The following is a 24,085-nucleotide window of genomic DNA, read 5'->3' as shown; positions in this document are numbered from 1 at the left end:
TACTGAAAATGGGAGACAATTCTGGGAGCAGTATATGAATACTCTGAGCAAAATAATGGCCTCCCTAAGACTGACCATGAAAAAGTGCTATTTTTCCAAGATTTTAGTCCTACTTTGATTAAGCAAAGGAAGGAGTTTGATGATGTAAAAAGACGAGTGCGTTCCAAAAACTTGAAATATTTGATGATCTATCCCACGAATCTGAGGATCAAAGTAGCAAAGGGTAATCGACGATTTTTCAAGGCTAAGAACAAGGTGGAAGACATCCTGCGAGGTTTATGAAAAGGCTAAGGGTGCCAAAGAGGAAGAAAGTGAAAAATGTTTACAATGGGACCAAGTAAAAATTGCATTTTTTTCTAAAAAATGTCTTTTATTTAATCTTGAAAAGTAAATTTTATTGAAATGTTCACGGAAAGCTCGGAAAAGAGAGGAAACTTTGGAAAAGTAGTAGCAAGGAGGAGACTCTGGTCGAAGGGGGAGAGTGGTGCCCAAAGAGGAGTATCTATAAAAGATGGCATTAAGGGGAGGATTCTTCTTCCTCGAGAGATTCGACTGGGGGCTTTTTATCATAGGGTTTCCTGTTTGCGTCACCATCAGGGCAGGGACATTGTTATCTTTCCCCTTTAAAAAACACATACTATCGAAAAGTTTTTATTGTTAAACAATATTTTGTTTAAAAAATCAATATGGATAAAATGCTAAAATTTATTAATCTTAATGTTAATGGGATATACAAAATAGTGAAAAGGAGGTGGGTTTTGGCATACCTAAAAAAAAATTGAAGATGTGTTTCTTTCTACAAGAAACACATATTAATAAATTGGAACATGCTAAATTAAAAAGAGAATAGGCAGAAAAGTAATATCGTCTTCATTTGGCTCAAAAGCAAGAGGAGTAGCGATTCTAATTAATAAAAATATATCAATAATAATAGAAGGGACACTGAATGACCAAGCTGGAAGATTTGTAATGGCACATTGTAAAATTTATGCAGAAACATGGATATTTATGAGCATCTATGCACCAAATTATGATGACGAAATCTTGATGAAAGATGTCTTCCCTCTGCTGTTTTTAAAAAGATAAAATATACTGGTCGGAGGAGACTTAAATTTCTGTCTAGATCCAATACTAGATAAATCAGTCAGAACAGTGACAAGGGCAAAAGCTGTAAAAATGACACTATTATTTATGAAAGATTTAAATTTATGATTATATGGAGACAGCTTAACCCCATAGAGACTATTCATTCTACTCAAGGGTACATGATTCACATGCAAGGATTGATTTGTTTTTAATGTCTGACCTGTTAAAAAGTAGAGTGGTAAAAACAGAATCTTTGACTAGACTTTTATCAGATCATTTGCCATTAACTTTAACTATTGCAATAATGGAAAAACAAGAAAGTGTGTATAGATGATGTCTCAGTGCCATACTGTTGAAAAGGAGGGACTTTTGTGAATTTATTAAGAGACAGATAGAACTATTCTGTGAAACTAACCTTTCTTCTACTGACAATAGCTTTTTAATTCCTTATACAAAAAAAACTTGAGAGAATATGCTAGAGTTGGATGATCTAGAGAAAGATGTAACAAGATTTAAAAAAAAACTATCAGAGAACAGGGTCACAAGAAAAATATGGACTATTAGAGAATAAAAATTTGAAATACAACACTTATAGAACAGAAAAAAAAACAGAATTAAAATCCATTTAACAAATATATTATGAATTAGGGAAGAAAGAACACATAAAGTTTTATCTTAGCAGTTAAAGGCAGAGGAGTCAGCTAGAATGATAAATGCAATAAAAACAGAGGCCGATATTATAACACATAATCAAAAAGAAATAAAGAATATTTTTAACAATGTTATAATGAAACTATATAAATCAGAGTTGTTAGGAGATGAAAATGAGATGGATGAATTTTTAACAAATGTGGAACTTCCAAAACGAGAAAATAGAGAACAAATTGATTTGGATGCCTCTTTTACAAGAGAAGAAATCAAGAAAGCCTTGGGTACTTTACAAGCTAACAAATCTCCATGGGAGGATGAGTTTCCTCCTGAGTTCTACAGATAATTATTGATATCTTATTATGGGTGTATTGGACTGGGTGGTGGAGCCACAGACCCTCCTGGAATCTTTCTCAACTGTTATAATTACAGTACTACAGAAAAAGGGTGGAGACCCATTAAAAACATCATCATATAGACCTATATCATTCTTCAATACTGATTATAAAATATTGGCAGAGGGCATTAGCTAATCGACTGGAACAATATTTACCAAAATTAATACATCCAAATCAGGTGGGATTTGTCAAAGGAAAACACTCTTCAACTAGTCTAAGTAGACTATTTAATATAATACAAAAATAACAAAAAAGACAGATAGCCTTATATTAATACATATGGCAAGAAATAAATGAGTGTATTAGGAAAAAATAGCATTGTATTTTTATGTAAAAATGTACTCCTGTCTATGAATCTGGTATGATAAAGGAATAAGATATATTGATGATTGTTATATGGAGAGATCTCTTGTGTCTTTTGAACAGCTAAGAAATAAATAGGGAGTAGCTAATGGGACTTTTTGTTTTCTCCAGCTAAGATCATTCCTAAGAGAAAGGTAGGGGCCAAGTCTGTCTCCATGTGAAATGGAACAAACGATTTGGCTGGGGAATACATCTAAATTTATAACCAAGATGTACTTTGCTCTTCAGAATGAAAGTGTGAAACTAGATTTTCAGAGATCAAAAGAGAGATCGGAGTCGGATTTAGGTGTTGCAATAATGGAAAGATGCTGGTCTGATTGGCGTTTTGATAGCATGACATCAATTATAAATTCAAGATACAGATTAGTGCACCGATCCTACACCAATTATATCTCTCCACAGAAGTTGCATAAATCAAAATCTGAAATATTGGAAATGTGTTTTAGGAGCGTGATAGAAATAGGAATGTTCTTACATACTATGTGGTCGTGTGTGAAGGTGAGACTTTTCTGGCAGGATATTACTGAAATATTAACAAGGGTGACCTTCATTGAAATATGCAATAAACTAACAAAATTCCAAATTTCAAGGGGCTGTGGCTAAGAAATGTATTGCATTTATTTGGACATCTGACTCCCCTCTACATATAGCACGATGGACTGCTGAGATGAATAGTTGCATACCTATGGAAAAAATTGCATCCAACTTAAAGAACAAATATGACATATTAAGTTAAGGCAGCCCTATTTGGATCATGTAGAGACTAATTGTAATTATAAATATGATTATACAAAGGATAATAATAAATGCTGATATAATATAAATGCAAGTGACTTCCCGATGTAGAATTTTTATGGGGGGGAAGTTGTGTGTAATATATATAGGAAAAAATAAGATATTTTTGGAAGGGAATTCACCATAAGTGCCTGGCTTGGTTTACAGTTGAAATGTGATTGACTATTAGCTGAATCTGAATTGGGCCTGAAGATCATCAAGTTGTATTGTAGTTGCTCATTTGAAACTGAAAGACAGTGGATCAAGAAGATTATTCGCTATTGCTTCCTCAGAAGTTTAGAGCATAGAACATAGTACAGGTTCTTCAGCCCATCTATGGAAACATACACAGGAATCTAATTTTTCCCAATCTCATACCAATAACCCTATATTATCTGCTGGTTCACCTCTTATTCTCTATCACTGCCAAGAGAAAACCCCCAGCTCTGTCAACCTTGCTTTATGTGAAATGTTCTCCAATCCAGGCAACATTCTGATAAATCTCCCTCTGCACTCACCAAAGCATTTACATCCTCCCTGAAATATGGTGACCAGAACTGAATGCAATACTCCCATGTCTGTTCTAACCCAAGTTTTGTAGAGGTGCAGTACCCATCTCAATCACCCAACTAATTAAGACCAACACACCATATGCCTTCTTAACCACCCCATCGATTTGTGTGGCAGCCTTGAGGGGTCTATGGACTTGGACCCCAAGATCTCCCTCTACCTCCACTCTGCCATGAACCAATATTCCTCCTTCAAGTTTGACCTTCCAAAATGCATCACCGCACTTATCCAGATTGAACTCCATCTGCCATTTCTCTGCCCAACTTTTTACCCTGTCTACATTCAGTTGTAACCAATGACAACTTTCTACACTATCTACAACATCTCCAACAGTTAGGATGGTATCCATATTGATATTCCAGAAAGAATAAATAATCAAAGGGAAACTCTTGTCCTTGATCTCTTTGATCTTGAAAATGGTGAGGACGTTGATGGAATGATTATATTGGAGGATGCCAAAATGATGTCAGAAGTCAGGCTAGTTATCGGCCTAAAGCTTAACTATGGGTTGACAAAACCTCGCAGGACAACATAAACTTTTGGCTTCTTACCCCCAACTTTTAACATCTAACTCCTGATTTCTCTGCACAGTTCATTGCTAAGGAATAATTTATCGATGGTAGACGGTAGGCTTCACTTCATGAATTTTTTATGTGATTGTCATGAAGTGAAGACTTCATTAAGCAACAAGAACTAATTAAAAAAATACATTTTCATAAATTAGAAGTAGCTTTCAAGGGCCTCAGCACATTAGGTTAATAGATGTTGAATAAACCCTTTAAAGTATTTAACTGATCGTGGAGAACAGAGCCTCTTGTTATCTAAGCCCCAGTTCAAACCAGAGCCATGTTCAGCAGACTGTGTATGGCATTGACTCAATGTATGGCACTCTCTTCCAGCACTGCACTATAAAAAGAGAAACTTTGAGCAAGTTGGACATATTTTGAGGAAGTGGAGAAGAGGGATCCAACTGAACAATTAATAGATTAATACCAGCATAGAAATAGGCCCTTCAGCTCATTAAGTCTGTAGTGACCATCAACCTACATTAATCCCATTTTCATGTCCTCCTCAACACCCAGCCCTTCAGATTCCACCACTTCCCAAAACGTTAGGGACATTTGGCATCCTGATATAGCCTGCAATGTTGACCATTAATTTCCCCCACGGAAGCTGAGATTGGTTGTTTCTCCAAAATCCAGTAGCTGCAGTCCCTTGCATGTCTCCAGGGGCAATTTTCAGTGTCCAGTTCACCTGCCAACCCACACATCCTCGATATGTGGTAGGTGCAGTCACAGGGCGAACAAGCAAACCATGCAGGCGGCATCCGAGATAAGAAATGAACTTGGGTGTCTGCCCCTGGCGGGCAGCAGTCTTACAGCTGTGTCCCTGTGTCAACCCAAATTCAGGCAGTATCCTGTGTTTAGCCAACCCAAAGCCTGTCCTCTCTATCTCATTCTTTCTATCTCGCTCTTTTGCTTGTTCACAAAATTTCTCGAGCAGAATGCTGTCAAGGATGACAACGGCCAGGCAGCTTTGGATTGGAATGACGTGCTCAGCACTCAAGCCTAGGACTCTGACTGATAACCCATTTGTTTCTCCAATGTTTGATACTGTGAAAAACTATGAATTGAAATGCAGTAAAGTTTCATTAACTGTTAGAGTGGGATGGTGTCACGGAAGAAAGCCTGCAGTTGGAGGGTGAGCACAAACGTGCTGGAGAAACTCAGTAGGTCACACAGCGTCCATCAGAAGTAAGGAGAAACCAATGTTTTGGGCCTGGGCCCTTTGTCAGGTAAAAGCAAAAAAAGAGGCAGGCACCAGAATAAAAAGGTGGGCAGAGGGGTGGGTGGGTAAGGGGGGGAGAGAGGAGGGAGGAAGCACAAGTCAAGGGTGGATTCAGGTGGAAGGGTAGGAGAGAAGTGCTGGGGAGAGGGACAAGGGTCACTCTCTGAAGGAGGGAAACTATTCTCCTTTAGGGAATAGTTTGTGCCTTTATTTCTTCCACCAAAATGCATGATCATACACTTCTCTCCACTGGACTCCATGTATCTCCTTGCCCAATCTCCTAACCTGTCTAAGTCCTTCTGCAGACTTGGTGCTTCCTCATCACCAACTGTTTCATCTGCACAATTGGCCACAAAGCTATCTAATCTATCATCCAAATCACTGACCAGGGTGAAAAGAAGCAGCCCAAGCACTGAACCCAGTGGTCATTTTCAGCCAGCCAGAAAAGGCTTTTTTTATTCCCACTGCCTCTGCCAATCAACCTATCTATGCTAATATGTTTCTGGAAGTGCCATGAGCTCTCATCTTCCTTAGCGACCTCATGTGCGGCACCTTGTCAAAGGCCCTTTGAAAATCTAAGTAAGCCACATCCTCTGACTCTATTATATCTGTCCTTCCTGTTACTGTCCAACAGATTTGTCAGGCAAGATTTCCTCTTCAGGAAACCATGTTGACCTGCCTATTTTCCTCCAAGAACACGGAAACCTCATCCTTAATAATAGATTCTAACATTGTGCCAATCAGGCTGTTGAGGCTATTATTTACTGAGTTTTGGCAGGCCTCAGAGTAGTTGACATTTGCAATTTTCCAATCCTCTGGATCCATTCTACAATCTAGCAATTCCTGAAAATTCACCACCAAGGCCTCCACAATGTCTTCAGCTACCTCTCTCAGAACCCAGGGTGTAGTTCATCTGGTCCAGGTGATTTCTCCACCTTCAATCCATTCAACTTCTCCAGCACCTTCTCCTTGGTAATGCCAACTACACCCACTTTTGTCCCTTAACACTCTCGGAATTCTGGAACGCAGCTGGCGTCTTTCACAGTGAAGACAGACACAAAATACTTATTAATCTCGTCTGCCGTTTCTTTGTCATTGTTGTCCCCTCACCCTATGGTCCAATGCCCACCCTCAGGTCTCTTTTGCTCTTTAGGTCCCTGAAGAAACTTTTTGCATCCTCTTCTATATTGCTGGCTAGCCTACCTTCGTATTTCATAATTTCTGTCATTTTTTTTAAGTTGCCCTCTGCTGGCTTTGAAAAGCTTTCCCACCCTCTTGCTTTCCCACCCTCTTGCTTTCCCACCCTCTTGCTTTCCCACCCTCTTGCTTTCCCACCCTCTTGCTTTCCCACCCTCTTGCTTTCCCACCCTCTTGCTTTCCCACCCTCTTGCTTTCCCACCCTCTTGCTTTCCCACCCTCTTGCTTTCCCACCCTCTTGCTTTCCCACCCTCTTGCTTTCCCACCCTCTTGCTTTCCCACCCTCTTGCTTTCCCACCCTCTTGCTTTCCCACCCTCTTGCTTCCCACCCTCTTGCTTCCCACTAATTTTTGCCATAGTGTACACACACTCTTTTGCTTTTCTGCTGTCTTTATGACCTCCCTCGTCAGCCACCATTGCATCATCCTTCCTTTGGGACACTTCTTCATCCTTGAGGTGAATTTACTCTGTGCCTTCCAAGTTAATCCCAGAAACTCCAGCCACTGTTGCTCCATCCATTCTCCCTGCTGGTATCCACTTCCAATCAACTTTAGATAGTTCCTCGCTCATACCTGCCATCTCCTTTTTTTTTCCCCACTAACACTTCTGATTTTAATTTCTCCTTCTCAGACTGGAGGGTGAATTCCATCATATTACAATTACTGCCTCCTAGGGGTTCCTTATTAACTCTGGTTCATTACACAACACTCAATCCAGAATTGTCATTTCCTTGGTCGGTTCAGACACAAGGCTCTAAAGAACCATTCCAAGGGCATTCTATAAATTCCTTCTCTTGGGATCCAACACCAACAATCTGCATATTAAAATCCCCATGAGTATTGTAACATTGACCTATCTCCCACTGTAATTTGCTCACCAAATCCTGGCTATTGTTCAGAGGCCTGTATACAACTCCCATTAGGGTCTTTTACCCTTGCAGTTTCTTAATTCTACCCACAGGGATTCTGTATCTTCTTATCCAATATCGTTGGATCCATCTGCCACTTGTCCACCCAACTCCATCTATAACTAAGAGGCCTCTCGTGTAAACGACTTACTTAATTACGCCTCTTTGCCACTTGGGCTTGTGACAAACTTCTCGAGCTCCATCTTGGTTTGGGCTGTCATAGGGTTGTCAGCAAACAAACCAGTCAACGGGCTCATCCCACCTCCACCATTCCGGGTGCAGAGTGGCTTTGGTCACGGTGCTACTGTTTACTGCTCTCGTCCTTCCCGCAAACCTTCAGCCATGAGTTCATGTTGGGATGATTGATAGTTTCACTTCCTTTGTTATAAATTCTTCGCTCTCTCACCCTGTGATCTGGGGTTCCCACAAACTGAACAGGAGGGATGGAAGTGATCTGGGCAATTTGATGTGGTTCTCAAATAATGAATTCTTATTGCTCATGTTTATTCTTTTTCACTCTGTGGCTTCTTCCTTCTCCGTCTGTCTTTGACTCTGCCTTCATCTCCATCTCTCTCTTCCATGGTCCCTGTCTTCCCTCCCATCTCCTCCACTGGCTTTCATTTTGTTCTTTTTCCTTTCTCTTCATTATGTACTTTCTGTTTCCCTGTTCTCCCACCTTGTCCTTTTCTGCCCCCCTCTCTACTGTGTATCTTTATCTTGCTCTCTATCTCTTTTCATCTTTAACTCTGTCCTGCTTTTTCTTTCACAACTCTCTCTGCCTCTCTCCATCTGTGTCTCTCATTTTACATCTTTCTGCCTCTCTGTCTGGTTACCAATGTTGCTTTCTATCTCTCCTCCTATCCCTTCTCTATTTTTCTCTTTTTCTCTCTGTCCTCTTTATCTCTTGTTAAATTCTATTCAATTACTTCACTATCTGTCTCTATTTCCCCATTTTATTACCTCTCTCTATCTCATTCTCTCTCTCATTCTCTCTATCTCGCTCTCAATCTTGCTCTCTCTCACTCTTTATCTTGCTTTCTCTCTAACTCTCTCTGCCTCACTCACTCTTTGTCTTGCTGCTCTGTTGTACCTGCCTTACTCTATCTCCCTGTTTCTTCCCTTTCTCTCTGCTTTCCCATCTTGTTCTCCCTCGATCTCCCTCCCCCCCCCCCCCCCTTCTTGTGACCAATCTCCCAGCTTCTAAGAAGTCAATATGGCTGGAAAGGGAAGAAAAGGCAAAGAGGCTGCGGGAGAAGCAGATGGACGATCGGAGGAAGAGGTTAGAGGAGCAAAGGCTGAAAATAGAGAAGCGACGAGCGTTACTGGAGGAGCAGCAGCGACTAAAGCTTCAGAAAAATAAGGTGTGTATCATTCCAGCATTGCTGCAGGAATGGCTGTGGCTGGAAGTTATAGGTCATGGCTTCGATCCAGGGAGAGACTGAAGCCTCCTGTGAAATTCAGACTGTAATTTAGAGAGGGACACAAAGGGTTGGGTTGGCCACTGGACGGGACCTCATCTGCTTCCTTTGGAGAGACACAATATTAACCGTTCATTCAGTGGCTGAGCGCAGAAACAAGGGTCTTAATGAACCTTTTATGTTTTAGTCTAATTAGAAATGGCAACTGTACAAAAAAGTGTTTGCAATTCTCATTTAATTAGATTTCAAGCAATTAAAATAGAATTTTAAACACAAGGAGAGAAAACCAGATCATTTTTTTCCCCCCAATTCATGTGGTTTTGGAATGGTTATTATGATAAATGGCAGGTAAGAATAAGAACACCGAGAATGCTGGAGATAGTTAGCAGGCCTGTTGGGAAAGTTAGTGTTTCAGATGGGCAATCTTTCATCGGAATTAGAAAATAAGTGAGCTTAAAGTGACAGAGAAGGGGGCTGGGAGGGTGGGGGGATGGGGGAGAGAAGAAGGAACAAAGGAAAATGTCTGAGCAGAAAGAGAAGGTTGGAAATAACCAACAAATCAGGGAGTGTTTGCTGAGAGAGAAAAACTGAGTGTATGTTACAAGTGAAATGTCTGCTAATGCAAACAGCAAAAGCTGGCTGTCTGAAATTGGGTGGCCCAGGGGGAAGAGCCATCACCTCACAACTCCAGTAACCCAAGTGTGAACCCTTCCTTGGCCACAGCCTGTGTGGATTTTGCACGTTCTCCCTGTGATCGAGTGGGTTTTCCTACCACACCCCAAATAAGTGTGGCTGGTGGGTTAATTGGCTGCTGTAAGTTGCCCCTTAGTATGGGGGTGGGAGCTAGAATCTGAGGAGAGTTAACAGGAATGTGTGGAAAATAAATAAAAAAGATATCGATATTGGATTAGTGCAAATGGTGGCATGGCGAAGGGCCTCTCTCACTCTATGAATATGACTCCATGATTTAATATCAAATCTAGAGGGCTGCAATGTACCAAGATGTTACCCCTTGAGCAGAATGGGGGTGGGGTGGACAATTGAAAGTATAGGGTTACCAGTGCAGACCAAATTGAGATGTTCTGTAAAGCATTCACTCGATCTGTGTTTGGTTTCTCCAGTGCAGCACGGAATACAGCTCATTTGATTGGGAAAAGTGCAAGAGAGTTGTATTCCCTCTGAAAGGGCCATTTATGTCAGTGAAGGGTGAGAAGGAGCTGAGGCTGCAGGAGAAGGGACAGAAGAGTGGATCGGGGACTCCTGGAGGGAGTGTGATCAGAGGAGTGGAGAGGATTGAGCCCGACTGATTCAGCGACTCAGTCTGAAGCTGGCTCTCCTGTGAAGGTAGCAAGGAATTCAGAGTGGATTGGAACACCTGCTCAAGGTTTTGGGCTTCCTTCTCAAGGACAGAATTTGAATCTTGAATTTCTGACCTGGGCAAGGGAGCTGCCAGTCGTGAAACCCTGATGCTTGACAGGATTGAGTATAGGAATTTGCATGGAGAGTTGAGTACAGGAGCTGTAATGACCTGTCACTAGACATCAGTGAGCTTTGGTCATCTAGATACCAAAAGATGTCATTAATCTGGGAAAAGGTACAGAAAAGATTCACCAGAAGGTTGGGGAGACTGGATCGGCTGGAATTATTTCCATGGAGCGAAGGAGGCTGAGAGATAAATTCGGAGATCACGAGGACAAGGTAAACGGTCACTGTCTTTTTCCCAGGGTATGGGAGTATAGGTACAGAGGGGAAAAATTTAATAAGGACCTGATGGGCCGTTTCTTTTCCCCCAAAAGGATGGAAGGTGTGTGGAATGACCTAGCAGAGCAGCACGGTTAGTCCAATACTATTAGTGCCAGTGACCCGGGTTCAAATCAGGCGCTGTCTGCAAGGAGTTTTATGCATTCTCTCATGTCTGCAAGGGTTTCCTCTGGGACCTCCACTTTCCTCCCACCCTCCAAAGAACGTACGAGGGTTGTAGGTTAATTGGTGAATTTGGGCGTCATGGGCTCGTGGGTTGAAGGGCCTGTTACCGTGCTGTATGTCTAAATTTTTGTTTCTAAAACTAAGCCAGCATGGACAAGTTAGGCCGAAGGGCTGTAAATCTCCATGATGAACACGTAGAAGCTCTTGTATCTCAAACCTTATAGCTTCATTTCCTTGAAAGAAGCTCCTGAGCATTGATGGAGTTGGCAACCTTCCCTGGTCCTGGGCACTGTCCTTGACTCAAACATCTCACCCATTGTGTTTCTGCAGGAGCGTTATGAAGCAGTGGTGCAGAGGTCAACCAAGAAAACGTGGGCTGAGATCCGGAAGCAGAGGTGGTCCTGGGCTGGAGCCCTCCCACATAACATGAGTGTGCATAAAGAGAGTGAGTTCATTTCATGGGGAGTCCAGTCGAGTCCATGGGTATTAATTCACGTTTATGTAAAATAATTTTTCTTGTCCAAAGTAATCTTTCAAGTAAAAGTTCTAGTGCTCCATAGATTCCAACTTGAGTATTGAGAACTGGTTCGGGAGCAAACCAGTTTTCATTGTGGTCATACTTATTTGTCTGTGAATCTCTTGAATGTGTGACTAGGCACGTTTGTAGATAGGATTGCTGTGCAAGTTTGTTACTCAGGACTGTAAATTGCTTTCTGTCAATGGGATGGATGTTTTTGCATGGCTATCCTTGTCTAATCTCTATCTTCATTCTATTTCCCAGCCCACCTTGTGCCATGCTGGACAGTGTAATTGTTTCTCTTTGACACTCATTAGTATCTGTTACAATCTTCTGGTACTCTATAGAAGTACAGAGTTGGGGGAGGTGATTGGAGAATCACATTCGAGGATAAATGTTTGGGAGGCAAAGATGTTTGCAAGTGGTGTTTGAAGGGAGCGCTATTTGTTCAGCCATCAACATGTGTAATCCAACTGCTGTAGACAGACATGATGTGAACTAAATCTCTTTCCTTGGTTTTCATTTGGTCTACCTCATCCCAAGAGTTGGAGCATTCCTATGTAGCAGCAACAGAAAGAACACTGCTTCAATTCCTTTGTTTAAATTGGAGTTCAAATCCAGCTTAAAAATGCAAAATGTGCTGGACAATCAAAACTATGCACTTGCCATGTACTCTCAAATTCTCAGCGTCAAGTTAATTGCTGGAATTTGCTTTCATGGAGATGTAAAGATTTTTAAAAACCTTTTAACCAAAAAGGAGCCACTCTTTCTGCTTTTCTCTCTTCCCCTCTTTCTCTCTCCCTCCCTTCAACTCAGAACATAACGCAAACTTCTCTCCCCTCCACGGACCATCTGCATTAAACCCTGCCTAGGAAAGGCAACCAACATGCTGAAAGGCCCATCGCACTCCAGGCACCCTCTCATCTCCCTCCTCCTAAGCAGGGAGAAGGCTGAGGAGTGTGAAAGCGTGCACCTACAGGCTTAAAGGCAGTTTCTTTTCCTGCAGCCGTTAGACTCCTGAGTGAACCCCATAACAGTATTCTCATGGTCCCTTTGCCTGGTGCTGATTGATCTTCCTTCTCATTGTAATTGTGTACTCTGTAAATTGTTCTCTTTACACGGTTGCATGAATATTAGAGATAACCTGATAGTCTGCGCGCAGATGTACCCTTCTACAATAAGAGATATTTTGTGACAAGTAAACTTACTTAAGGATTTTAAACATCGAATTATAATAATAATTAATGACCATTTGTTGAGGTTATAGAGAAGGCGGTCGGTATTTGAAGAGGGGAAATGTTTCAGGTATTGAGAGACTGGAAGATGTGACTAACTGGAGATCAGTCTTGGAGAGCAGTCACAAGTATAGTCATTTATTTGAGTGAAGCCCCAAACCTGCAGATGCCAGAATCTTGAAACAAACAATGAGAGACTCAGAGGATCGGCAGCATCCGTGTGGAGAATCAGTCTGAACATCTCAGTTTGGGACTCTAGTGATTAGAGTAGGAACGAAATGATGTTGAGCAAATGAAGGAGAGGAAAAAAATGGAAGGGGAATAAACTAGGGAGAAGCTAAGAGATGTTAGGGTATTGGACAGAGAGTAGGGGAGGTGTCGAAGCAGGTAGGGGAGAGAGGAAGAAAGTGAGAGAGCAATAGCTGCATTGATTGCCTAGAGAAGGTGATGGTCGCCTTCCTTGGAGTTGCTCTAGTACCTTGTAGAGATGGGTTCAGTCAATGGCTGATGAGGAGCTGTCCAATCATGAGCACTGACATTGAAGGCATAGTGCCGAAATAAGCATTGAGTGACTTGGAGAGACTGGCATTCTGATGGATCGATACTCTTGGGTCTCCAAGTAAGTTTGGTGAGGGGCGAATGTTGGTTTGACCTTTCATGGACTAGTTGAAGGTGCTTCCCATCTTTTTGTCCTTAGGATGTGCCTTGGTGATTTTCCACATGATGAGGTGACGGTGGGTTGGTTTGGCTCATTTGGGAGAGCAGCTATCTCTGCTATGTTCTTCCTCTCCAAAGCTCTGGTATAGCAGAGACCACACCTTTGCTGGATCCTTTGCTCTTCAGCCATTCACTGACTTTAAATTTAAATATAGACATATAACATGGTAACAGGCCCTTTCGGCCCACAAGCCCGTGCTGCTCACAATTACTCCCAATTGACCTTCAACCCCCGGTGTGTTTTGAACGGTTGGAGGAAACCGGAGCACCTGGAGGAAGCCCAGGCAGACATGGGGAGAACGTACAAACCGGGAGTGCGGGATTCAAACCTGTGCTGCTGGCGCTGTAACAGCTACACTGACCGTGTTGACCTACAGAGAATTTGGAAGTGGCCTCAGAGGTGAAGCAGGTTTTGGAGGCTGTGTGGGATCATCCACTGGGGACTATTGTCTGAAGATGTTTTACAAACAGTTCATCCTCACAGACGAAGATTTGTTGGAGGAGCTCAACGAATCAGATAGCGTCCATGGGTAGAAAAGCTCGGTCAACATTTTGGGTCTAAACCCTTCATTGTGACTAAAGGGAAGAGGGAGATATTACATATATAGAGAAGCTGAGGGAGTGGACAAGAAGCTGGCGGACAGGCCCTTGCTCCTCACAAGATCGTGCATATTTAAAGATTAGTATGTTTACAAAACTCTCTCATGTTTATTGCCAAGTTCCTCCTTCTGAAGTTCCTTCACCAGTTGCAGTGTTTCCAGATTTGGGAAAATTTGGTGTCATTTATTTTTGAGGATAAAACAGGCTAAGCAAACACCATTTGGCCAATCAAAACCCACCCCTCCCTTTCAAACCATGCACACAAACTCTGCCAACTTTTGGATGAGCAGTATCCCACCTCCCCAACCCCCAATCAAACTTGGGACACTAGAATCAATCCTGACTTCATCGCGAGTTCAACTCTGGCCTTCACACATAATGAGACTAGGGACACACATGAGAGACTGCAGGCACTGGAATGTGGAGCACAGCACAACCTGCTGGAGGGGAACTTGGCATCTCGAGCAGCACCATTGGGAGAAAAAGAATGGTTGACATTTCGGTCCAGAATCCATTGACAACACTGAGCGTCTGAGAGAACGACTTTTTGTCCTAGCTTGGACATCTTCTCCAATGTAGAAGATTTCTACAATATTCATATTGCACCACCAGCATGGTAGGCTCATAGACATGGACAGCACGGAGGCCATTCAGTCCATCATGCCCATACTACCAAAAAAGGAATTTAGGTTAATTCCACTTCCCAGCTCTTGGCCCACAACCAAGGATACAGCGCAGGTGTTTTGATGATAGGACTACATTCCTATCTTTAAGCTGCGGTTGTGACATTCACTGTGTACAGTGTAAAGCACTCTTTTCATTGTGGCCCATAGTGGCTGCAGAAGGCCTCCTCCTAGACCCACTACAATTGTTGTTAGCTCACCCAGCACTACAGGAATGTCATAAAACACTTCCCAGGGAAGATGAACCTCAGGCCTGTGTGAGTATGTTTTTCTGACGTAACCTTCGGTTTCTTCCCCTTCAATTGGAGGAGATGAGCAAAATCCCATGGATGTACATAACTGGGGATTCTTCCCGCCCTTCACTCAAGTGACAATGATCCATCTGAAAACGGAATTCCCAGCACATGGAATAAAGATTATCATGCTCCATTTATTTAACCCTTTGCATCACAGAGGCCAATGCATTTGCTTTGCTGGAAACTCGTGCTTTCAATGAGATGGTCACAACTTGCAAAATAAAAAATAACCTACTCATCTCGCCTTTGGCTCTTTTGCTGTCTCCCTGGTCACGAGTCGAAACTGGTTGTTCTCACTAATTCTTCCAAAATGCCTCGTTATAGCTGCGTAGAATCTTCCTTTAACCTTCTCTGCTCCAAAGGGAAACTACCAACCTTATCTCCATCTAACTGAAATTTACTCTTCCACTATTATTCTGGGAAATTCAATCTATGCTTTTTTGAAGTATCTTGTGTCCTTCCTAAATTATAGTAACCAGAAGATCTAATTAGAATTTCCTGCAGGCACTGGAATTGCAGGAATCAGTCAGCATCCATGGGTAGAAATGGTCAGTCAACAGGAACCTACTTAATTTTCTTATTTTCTCTTGGTTTGACGAAGGCCCTGGAGCCTAGCATTTGGATCATGCCCTCTTGTGAAGTGCATCCACTGCATCTCTTGAAAACATTGTGAAGTGGACAGAAATCCAGTGAAAATGATGGCCGTGGTGTTTATCACACATGATTCCATCATTGGAGAGGGTATTGCCCACGACCCTCTGCGAGCCACTGGTGGAAGCTTGTATCTGCTGCAACCAATGGAAATTGAGTTGGAGCCCCAGACCAGTGGAAGAGGTTGCCACAGGAAGAAAGGCATGGTGTTCTCCTTCTGGCCCCACATTGCAGATCTGATCAAGTCCACCCTTAAGTTGTGTGTGAGCTCAGGCTGCTGTGAGCTGCAGACTGACTGAAGGGGCAGTGAGCCCAGCAGGCAGGATAGAAGTGGCTTATGCAGAATCTCCGACTGACACAGGGGAGCACCACTGAATTGTTTCCTAACATTAATCCTATTAGTTTATTGTAACATCTACTGAGGTACAGTGAGAATGATGGTCTTGTGAACAATCCATCTATTCAACCCATGCATAAATACAGGAAACACAGTGGATACTAGTGGGAGGGTAGAAGAGAATAAAGCTTAGAAGTGATAGAGGGGGAAAGCTCTCTGATAGGAGAAGCAAAGGAAAGAGGTGGACAGGAGGGATAGGGGAAAGAGAGACTTGATATGGGGAGTTAATGGAAATTGGAGGTCTGTATTTTACAGACCACCCTCGCCTCCATGTGCAGATGCCAACGGAATTTCCGTATTCAACAGTAACAGTCCCTCACCACCAAAATACGCCCATGTGACCAATGAACTTATCTCCCATACGTCTATAGGGCAGGGCAGTCCCGCCTACCTGTGATCCATCCTGACAGAGTACTCTCAAGGATGTGTGTGCAGACGTTGAGAAATGCAGTGGCAAATTTCCTCAGGATTCTGCTGCATGTCCTTGGCTGGTTGGAGATTGTTGGAAACTTGAACGGATATGGTGTGGGGTGGTGGGGGGGGGGGGTGCAACAAGGCACAAGTAACTGCAGAGATGGAGGACAGTTAAGTTTACGGGTTCAAGGACTGAGAGGAAATTTGATCAGAATAATTTCAATCTGTGTGATTGGAGAGGGTGTCGATCTCCCTGCTGAAAGGTTGTAGGAGGCACCATCTCCTCTAAATGTATCAAGATGAGAAACTGCAGAGCTGTATCCTTGGTTGTGGACCAAGAGCTGGGAAGTGGAATTAACCTAAATTCCTTTTTTGGTAGTATGGGCATGATGGACTGAATGGCCTCCCGTGCTGTCCATGTCTATGGGCCTACAATGCCGGTGGTGCATTATGAATATTGTAGAAATCTTCTACATTGGAGAAGATGTCCAAGCTAGGATGAAAAGTCGTTCTCTCAGACGCTCAGTGTTGTCAATGAATTCTGGACTGAAATGTCAACCATTCTTTTTCTCCCACTGGTGCTGCTCGAGATGCTAAGTTCCCCTCCAGCAGGTTGTGCTGTGCTCCATATTCCAGTGCCTGCAGTCTCTCATGTGTGTCCCTAGTCTCATTATGTGTGAAGGCCAGAGTTGAACTTGCAATGAAGTCAGGATTGATTCTAGTGTCCCAAGTTTGATTGGGGGTTGGGGAGGTGGGATACTGCTCATCCAAAAGTTGGCGGAGTTTATGTGCATGGTTTGAAAGGGAGGGGTGGGTTTTGATGGGCTGAATGGTGTTTGCTTAGCCTGTTTTAACCTCAAAAATAAATGACACCCAATTTTCCCAACCTCTCACTCCAGGAAGCACTCCCACCCACCCTATCCCCTCCTCCAAGCAGTTGAAGTCCACCTAGAATTGGTCAGTGGAGAAAGCCTCAGCTATATTTACCTCTCTTCTGTTCTGTCTGTCTCTCCATTTTCTTCCAGGGCCACAGAGCTGCTCTTTATCGGCTGTCAATCTGCCCAAACATGTGGATTCCATCCTAAACAAAAGGCTCTCCAAATCCTCAGCCACGCTCTGGAACTCCCCCAGCAGAAGTACGGAACCTTTCATTGTCCCATTTTCCCACCCCCCTGCCTCCCTTTAGATCCTACACACCCGAGGCACCTCCCAGGGCTGTTAACTTTCCTGCTTGAGGTTTGGAATTACTGTTGGGAAACTATTTGCAGGCTGTCTTCTTTAAAGGAGCCGTGTGGCAGAATTTTTGACATTGTTCAGCTCCTAGCTTGCTGACAAAATTCCAAACTGACAGCCTCTTTAAGAAATATTCTGCTAGGCCTGTGTGCCAGGAACCTATGGACTTTCAGCTCCACAGATCCCTTTGATTACTGTCCTTTACGTGGCAGTCTGATGAAAATTAACAGCCCTGTGTCTCCCTCTGCTTGTCTACTGTGGAGAGTACAGGGTTGTGGTTCCCTGCTGGTTGAGATGGAGTGGCCTTACCAGGCAGCAGAGACGCCTGCTGGGGCGGGGTGGGAATTATGGGAGGGTGGGTGATGTAAACGTTGGCACATTTGTTGACCCAGGTGCATGCTTATTACCAAGCAGAGGGAGCTGGCACTGCTGACCTTGTTCTGAGTTGGCATTGGGGCAACGATGATGGTGTAGGGGGTGCCACAGGTTAATCATCAGGAGCCCATTTCTTCGTGCAGTTTGATCTGAAGGTGGGACGTGCTGAGCGATGGGAGGTGGGGTAAGGAACACTGGAATGTACGGCTCTGATACCGGGGCCCGACTGTTCCTAACAGGAACATGTGCAGAGACCGAAGTTTGCGTACTGCAAAAGGTCCTGCCTCGTCCTTGGATTGTTTGCCAAGGCTAACACACACTGGGCGCCTTTCAACAGCATTTGTTGAACATGAACCAGTGGGCTGGGAGGAAGATTCACTGCAATCTGCTGCACGGGTCAGAGGCCACATGGCACAGATTTCTACTTTGCAGTTCATCTGAACGTGATCGCTCTCACATTGTGTCTCAGCCAAATGAGATCCAAGCACAGCCCCAGACAATCGCAATGTGACGAATCTCACAGCCGCGATCCAACAATTGACAGATCAGAGTTGAACCCTTCACCTCTTCCAGAATGGCTGGCCACACCTCACCTTCAAATGACACATGGCGTTAAGCTAACTTAAGATTCCATTTATTGTCATGTACACAGAATAGAATGATGTGTTTATCAGCATGGATTTCCTGAAGTAGTTATGTATTAAGCTGATCAACTAAAATTCCAGGTTAAATTACCATAATGATTTTTCTCTGGAAATGATCATTGTGGACTTTGTCCTTTGCTCAGATTCTTGTTGACCCCAGTGATGGAGCTGAGTAACTTACCCATTGCCACTGACTTTGGGTCCCACTGTGGTTTGTTGATAAGCTAGTGGGTGCCAGTTGTGTCTGTCAGGTCTTGGATGAAGCAGGTCTGAGCCTCGAGCTGCTGGAGTTGTCCCCTGTGCTGGTTCTGAGGTACTCAGGTGAGAAAGGATGAGCTCAGCTGTGGACAGGCAGAGCTGGCCCTCTTCTGAAGAACAGGATTTTCTACTAGTACTGCCCAACCCTGTGGCATCGTGCCTGACATTGTGGCTGGCAAATCTTGCTCATGCAACCTTCCAAAAAAGCCACCATTTGCCTTTCTCTGGCCCTGGGGAGATGGACAACTGGTGGAGTGAATCTATGTAGCCATGAATCCACGGAGCACCAGCGATCGATTATATTTGAGGCAGAGAGGGATAGATTCTTGGCTGGTCAGGTTGGTGCAGGAAAGTGGCAGTGAGGTAACAGATAAGCTATAATCTTTTCGAATGTCAGAACAAGGACAAGGGGTCATCGTTGGCCAGAAACTTAACTGGATCAGCCACATCAGTACTCTGGCTAAGAGAGAAACATGCTCTAGAATGGTTGGTGATGCACCTTCTGAGATTCCCAAAGTCTTTATCCTCCTCTTTCTCATGGCCTGTGGTGATGTCCTGTGGCCTTATACCTAGCCTTTGTGGCAGGTGATCTTTTATTTTTAACCAGAGCAGCGGAAGCAGTGTCTATCATGTTAGATGGGGTAGACCCTGAGCAGAGCTGGCAGCTCCACCAGCACGAACTGCGGCCCGCCTGCACGAACTGCGGCCCGCCTGCACGAACTGCGGCCCGCCTGCACGAACTGCGGCCCGCCTGCACGAACTGCGGCCCGCCTGCACGAACTGCGGCCCGCCTGCACGAACTGCGGCCCGCCTGCACGAACTGCGGCCCGCCTGCACGAACTGCGGCCCGCCTGCACGAACTGCGGCCCGCCTGCACGAACTGCGGCCCGCCTGCACGAACTGCGGCCCGCCTGCACGAACTGCGGCCCGCCTGCACGAACTGCGGCCCGCCTGCACGAACTGCGGCCCGCCTGCACGAACTGCGGAGGCAATGTCCATCGGCACAGTCTGTAAACCACATGGCCTGACTCTCACTCCACCATTACTGAAGAAGCTGTTGGGGGGGGAGGGGAGGAGGTGGTGGTGCAAGCAACAACAGCAAGGCAGGAATGTAGTGCAGGGAGTGGATTAAGGGCAGCACCAGGTGTCTCTAACCTTGGAATAACACACCTGAATTATATTGCATTTCTATAATTTATTCCAGGAGTCTGTGGTCTCCTTGAAGGCAGTCTGTATAGACAATATTTTCCTTCTTCTAATATATCCTAATTTCAAAGTATCACCTTCCAAAGTGTGTGCTGCAATATCCCAAATTTTGATCTCTTTAATCCAACAAATCAAACTCTGTGACTGTTATTTTATGTAGTTTTAATTCGTTGATAGAATGGATAAATGTCTTGCGTAGCTTCGCCACAGACTTTCATAACGGTGAATAACAAAGTATTTACTGTATAAGATGCAAAGATATGTAGAGATACAAAAGCTTAAAGAGATACACAGATTCAAAGAAAAATTTCTCGTGCTCATGCTTCCTTCACATCTTGTAGAATGTACAAGCAGTTAGCCTGGGCGGATATTATGACATAGTCACTACAAACAAGAGTTCTCTTACAGAGACAGGCACAAAATTAACTAAGAATCAAAAACACGAGGTTTTAACCCTTACAGTCTGATATCTTGGACAGAAGCTGTGGCTTTATTCCTTGGAACTCTAGAGGATGAGGGGTGATCTCACAGAAGTGACAAAATCGTGAGAGGAACAGATCGGGTGAATGCAGAATAGAGGAATCGAGAATCAGCGATCATTATTTAAGGTGAGGGGGAGAGATTTAATAGAGCCTGAGAGGTAACTTTTTGTGGTGTGTGTGTAGGTGTATGGAGGTCAGACAACAGGGGCAGCAGGTTGCAGATAGAGCCAACCCCTTACACAATGGATCAGTCCTCCTAGACCCAGTCATAAATGGGTAATGGGAAGGGGTTGAAAAATATCCACCCTCCCAATTATGTGGGTGCTGAAAACGAGGCTGATGCCAGAAACACTGAGTGGATGGTCCCCAGCTCCCTCCTGAGATCCCCACACCACTGAAACTGTTCTTTGTGCGTGGGAGAGAAGGAGCTGCAGGAAAGTGAGGAGACAGGGAAATGGGATTTGCAGGACAACTCCCTGGGAGCCAGCTTGGAAAGAATGGTCTGAATGTCCTCTTTATTTACACAACACAGCGCCCGCAATCTGGGTTTGATCCTGGCCTCCGGCACGGTCTGTGTGTTTACATGTTCATTATGTGGATGTGCGTTCAGATGTCCTCTCTTCTCCCAAGCAGGTTTTTGCTCTGTACGTGGACCACTTTACATTGCCCCAAGTGCAATTGGGAAAGAAGGGGAATGATGAGAATATGCACGAAGTGGACTACACGGAGGGACAGCAAGAAGGCTGGGAAAAACTTAATTGAACAAATTATTTCCTTCCATATCAAGTGGAAGTCTGAGAAACATGGGCCAATTTAACCCACTCCACATTTCGTCAAGAGGGTTCTGGATGCCTGGTTTCTGCTAGACCACTCCCCATTCTCCCTCCCTTCCCTATCCCGCTGACATTTTCCTTCATCTCTCCAACCCCTTCCTTCTCCATTCACAGAGCTACCCCACCCCACTCCTGCCATTGGGCCTGTTCTCATCTCTGGCTATAGCAGGCCAGGCCAGGGTTAGTTGGGAGTGGGAGAATGGAGCAGAGTTTCCCCACCATTTTGTTCAGGTGCCTGCTTTTACATTTTGCTCATACCTTGATGAAGGGTTCAAGCCAAAAAACCTCTTTATCTTTATGATATAAAGAACACTGATTGACCTGCTGAGTTTCTCCAGCATTGCATTTCAACATCACTCAGGGTAGGCCTAGACCCTGCCATCTGCTGCCCCATGAAATACCTTTTTGCTCCACAATGTTCACTCCCATTCATAACACTCAAGCCACACATTCACAAGGCAAGGGCCAGCTCCCCATGATACTCAATAACATTGCCATCGATGAGTCCCCTAACCATCAACATCCTGGGGCATGTTATGGACTAAGACTGACCAGCTAGCCTCTATCATTAAGAAGGACAAGGGTATCTGGCGATGGGAACACCATGACCACCTGAAGCCTCCCAGCCGTGTCACACCAACCTCTCTCGGAATTCACCATTGCCGCTAGCTCCAAGTCGAGGGATTCCCTGCCCAACAGCACTATGGGAGCACCCTCGCTGGGAGATCCAAGAAGGCAGCTCACCATCATATTGGACTTGCTAGAGATATACCAGATTCTCAAAGGTCAGACCTAATCTTATCCAGTAAGAGATTGAGCTCTGCTCCATCCCCCTTCATAAACCCCAGCCTGAGTCTGCTACTGCCAGAGCTGAGGGTGGTTCTCAGAGCTGCTTTGACCTTCATCGAGCCGTACAACATGGAAACAGGCATTCAGCCCAAGCTCCCACACTGACCAAAAATACCTCACTTACACAAGTCCCACCTCCCTGCATTTGGCCCATATCCTATCCATGTTTCATCAAAATGTCTCTTAAACATTGCAATTGTAATTGGAAAAAGGAATCTCGGGGTTGTAGGTGACATCATGTATGTACCCTGACAATAAATCTACTCAAGCAGCCCTTTCAATACATTCATCATCCTTTGTGTAGAAAGGCCTCCCTTCAGGTTCCTATTAAATCTCCCACCAACCCTAAACCTATGATCTCTGGTACTCGATTCCCTGGCTCTTCTGGGAAAAGACTGTGCTTTCACTTGATCTATTCCTGTTATGATTTTGTACAACTCTATAAGATCACTTCTTCAAGGAATAAAGCCCTGGCTTCTATCCAACATATATCAGACTGGCTTCAAGGAGACCACACAGACTCCTGGAGTATGATCATTAAAATGTAATGGAGTTCAGGTGTTGATATTCAAAGGTTAATGTAACAGTGACTCAATAAATTTAAGGAGATATATAAATTAAGAGGGGTATTGATAAAATGAATAATAATAAACTTTCCAGTACAGATTTATGATAAGTAAAATTGAACCAAGATGAGAGAGAATATTTTTCAGAGGGCAAACTGATCTGGAACTCAGCTCAATGGGAATTTGGTGCAGATTTCCAGAGGGAATTGGAGTTTACTTTGATAAAGAAAAATTACATGGTTTTTGGAAGGAACAGAGGAGTGGAGCTGTTAATTAACTCTTTCAAACAGCAGACACAGCCAAAGTGGGCAGAGTAGTTCTGTCTCTTGTGCAGAATAATTCTGTGATCAGAGCTCCAGAAAGCTGGAAGTGGGGTAAGGCCTGTATTGACATGTGTACTGTACAATGTAACTTTGTTGTAACTGAAGTGGTACTTTGTAAAATAAAAACACCTCTAAATCAACTCCACACTAAATACTTAATTGGATTAAAAAGATCATAAATATACCGAAAAAAAATGGAGAGTAAATATTCAGTTATCCTCGTGCAAAAGAAGTGTCTGAGCAGTAGTGTGGGCAGTTCTTTTGTGATGTTGGAGCAGTCTCTATAAAGGGGAGGTACGAGCCTGATAGCTTTTGGAAAGAAGCTGTACTTCAACCTAGGCGTCTGGCTACAATTCATACAGGATGGGATGAGCTTCTATTCCACCAGATAATACTTTGTTAGTGTGTTGGGTTCCATGGGATAACCAGTATTTGGCCAGACTCGGTCCATTCTGGCTCAGGGGTTGGAGGGTCCGAGACTCCTGCTCGACAGCCTGAGTGCACATCCCACGGTATCTGAGAGTGAGGGTTTGTTTTGCTTCCCCTGCAGCTCGGCGCTTGCAGCTGAGTCCCTGGGAGAGTAGTATCGTGGAACGGCTGATGACTCCCACCCTCTCCTTCCTGGCCCGGAGCAGAAGTGTGGCTGTTTTAACGGGAACATCCAGAGACCTAGGTTTGTTCACTGATCTCACTGGACTTGCAGCTGGGGGTGGTTCTGTCATGAATTTGTT

At 44.0% G+C, this 24,085-nt stretch overlaps 1 protein-coding gene across 6 annotated transcripts in view; it reads left to right on the top strand.

The window, feature by feature from the left end:
- Positions 1-24,085, top strand: part of map7d1a (MAP7 domain containing 1a) — a 163,856-nt gene that overhangs the window by 109,000 nt on the left and 30,771 nt on the right. For all 6 annotated transcript variants that reach the window (XM_069895877.1, XM_069895875.1, XM_069895876.1 and 3 more), the window contains exons 4-7: positions 8,929-9,092; positions 11,406-11,520; positions 17,611-17,721; positions 23,905-24,027. In XM_069895877.1, the coding sequence (XP_069751978.1) occupies positions 8,929-9,092; positions 11,406-11,520; positions 17,611-17,721; positions 23,905-24,027 (513 nt within the window). The remainder of the gene's footprint in view (positions 1-8,928; positions 9,093-11,405; positions 11,521-17,610; positions 17,722-23,904; positions 24,028-24,085) is intronic.

Source organism: Narcine bancroftii, chromosome 8 (assembly GCF_036971445.1).
Source record: "Narcine bancroftii isolate sNarBan1 chromosome 8, sNarBan1.hap1, whole genome shotgun sequence".
NCBI lineage: Eukaryota > Metazoa > Chordata > Chondrichthyes > Torpediniformes > Narcinidae > Narcine > Narcine bancroftii.
This window is presented reverse-complemented; position numbering and strand designations above follow the sequence as displayed.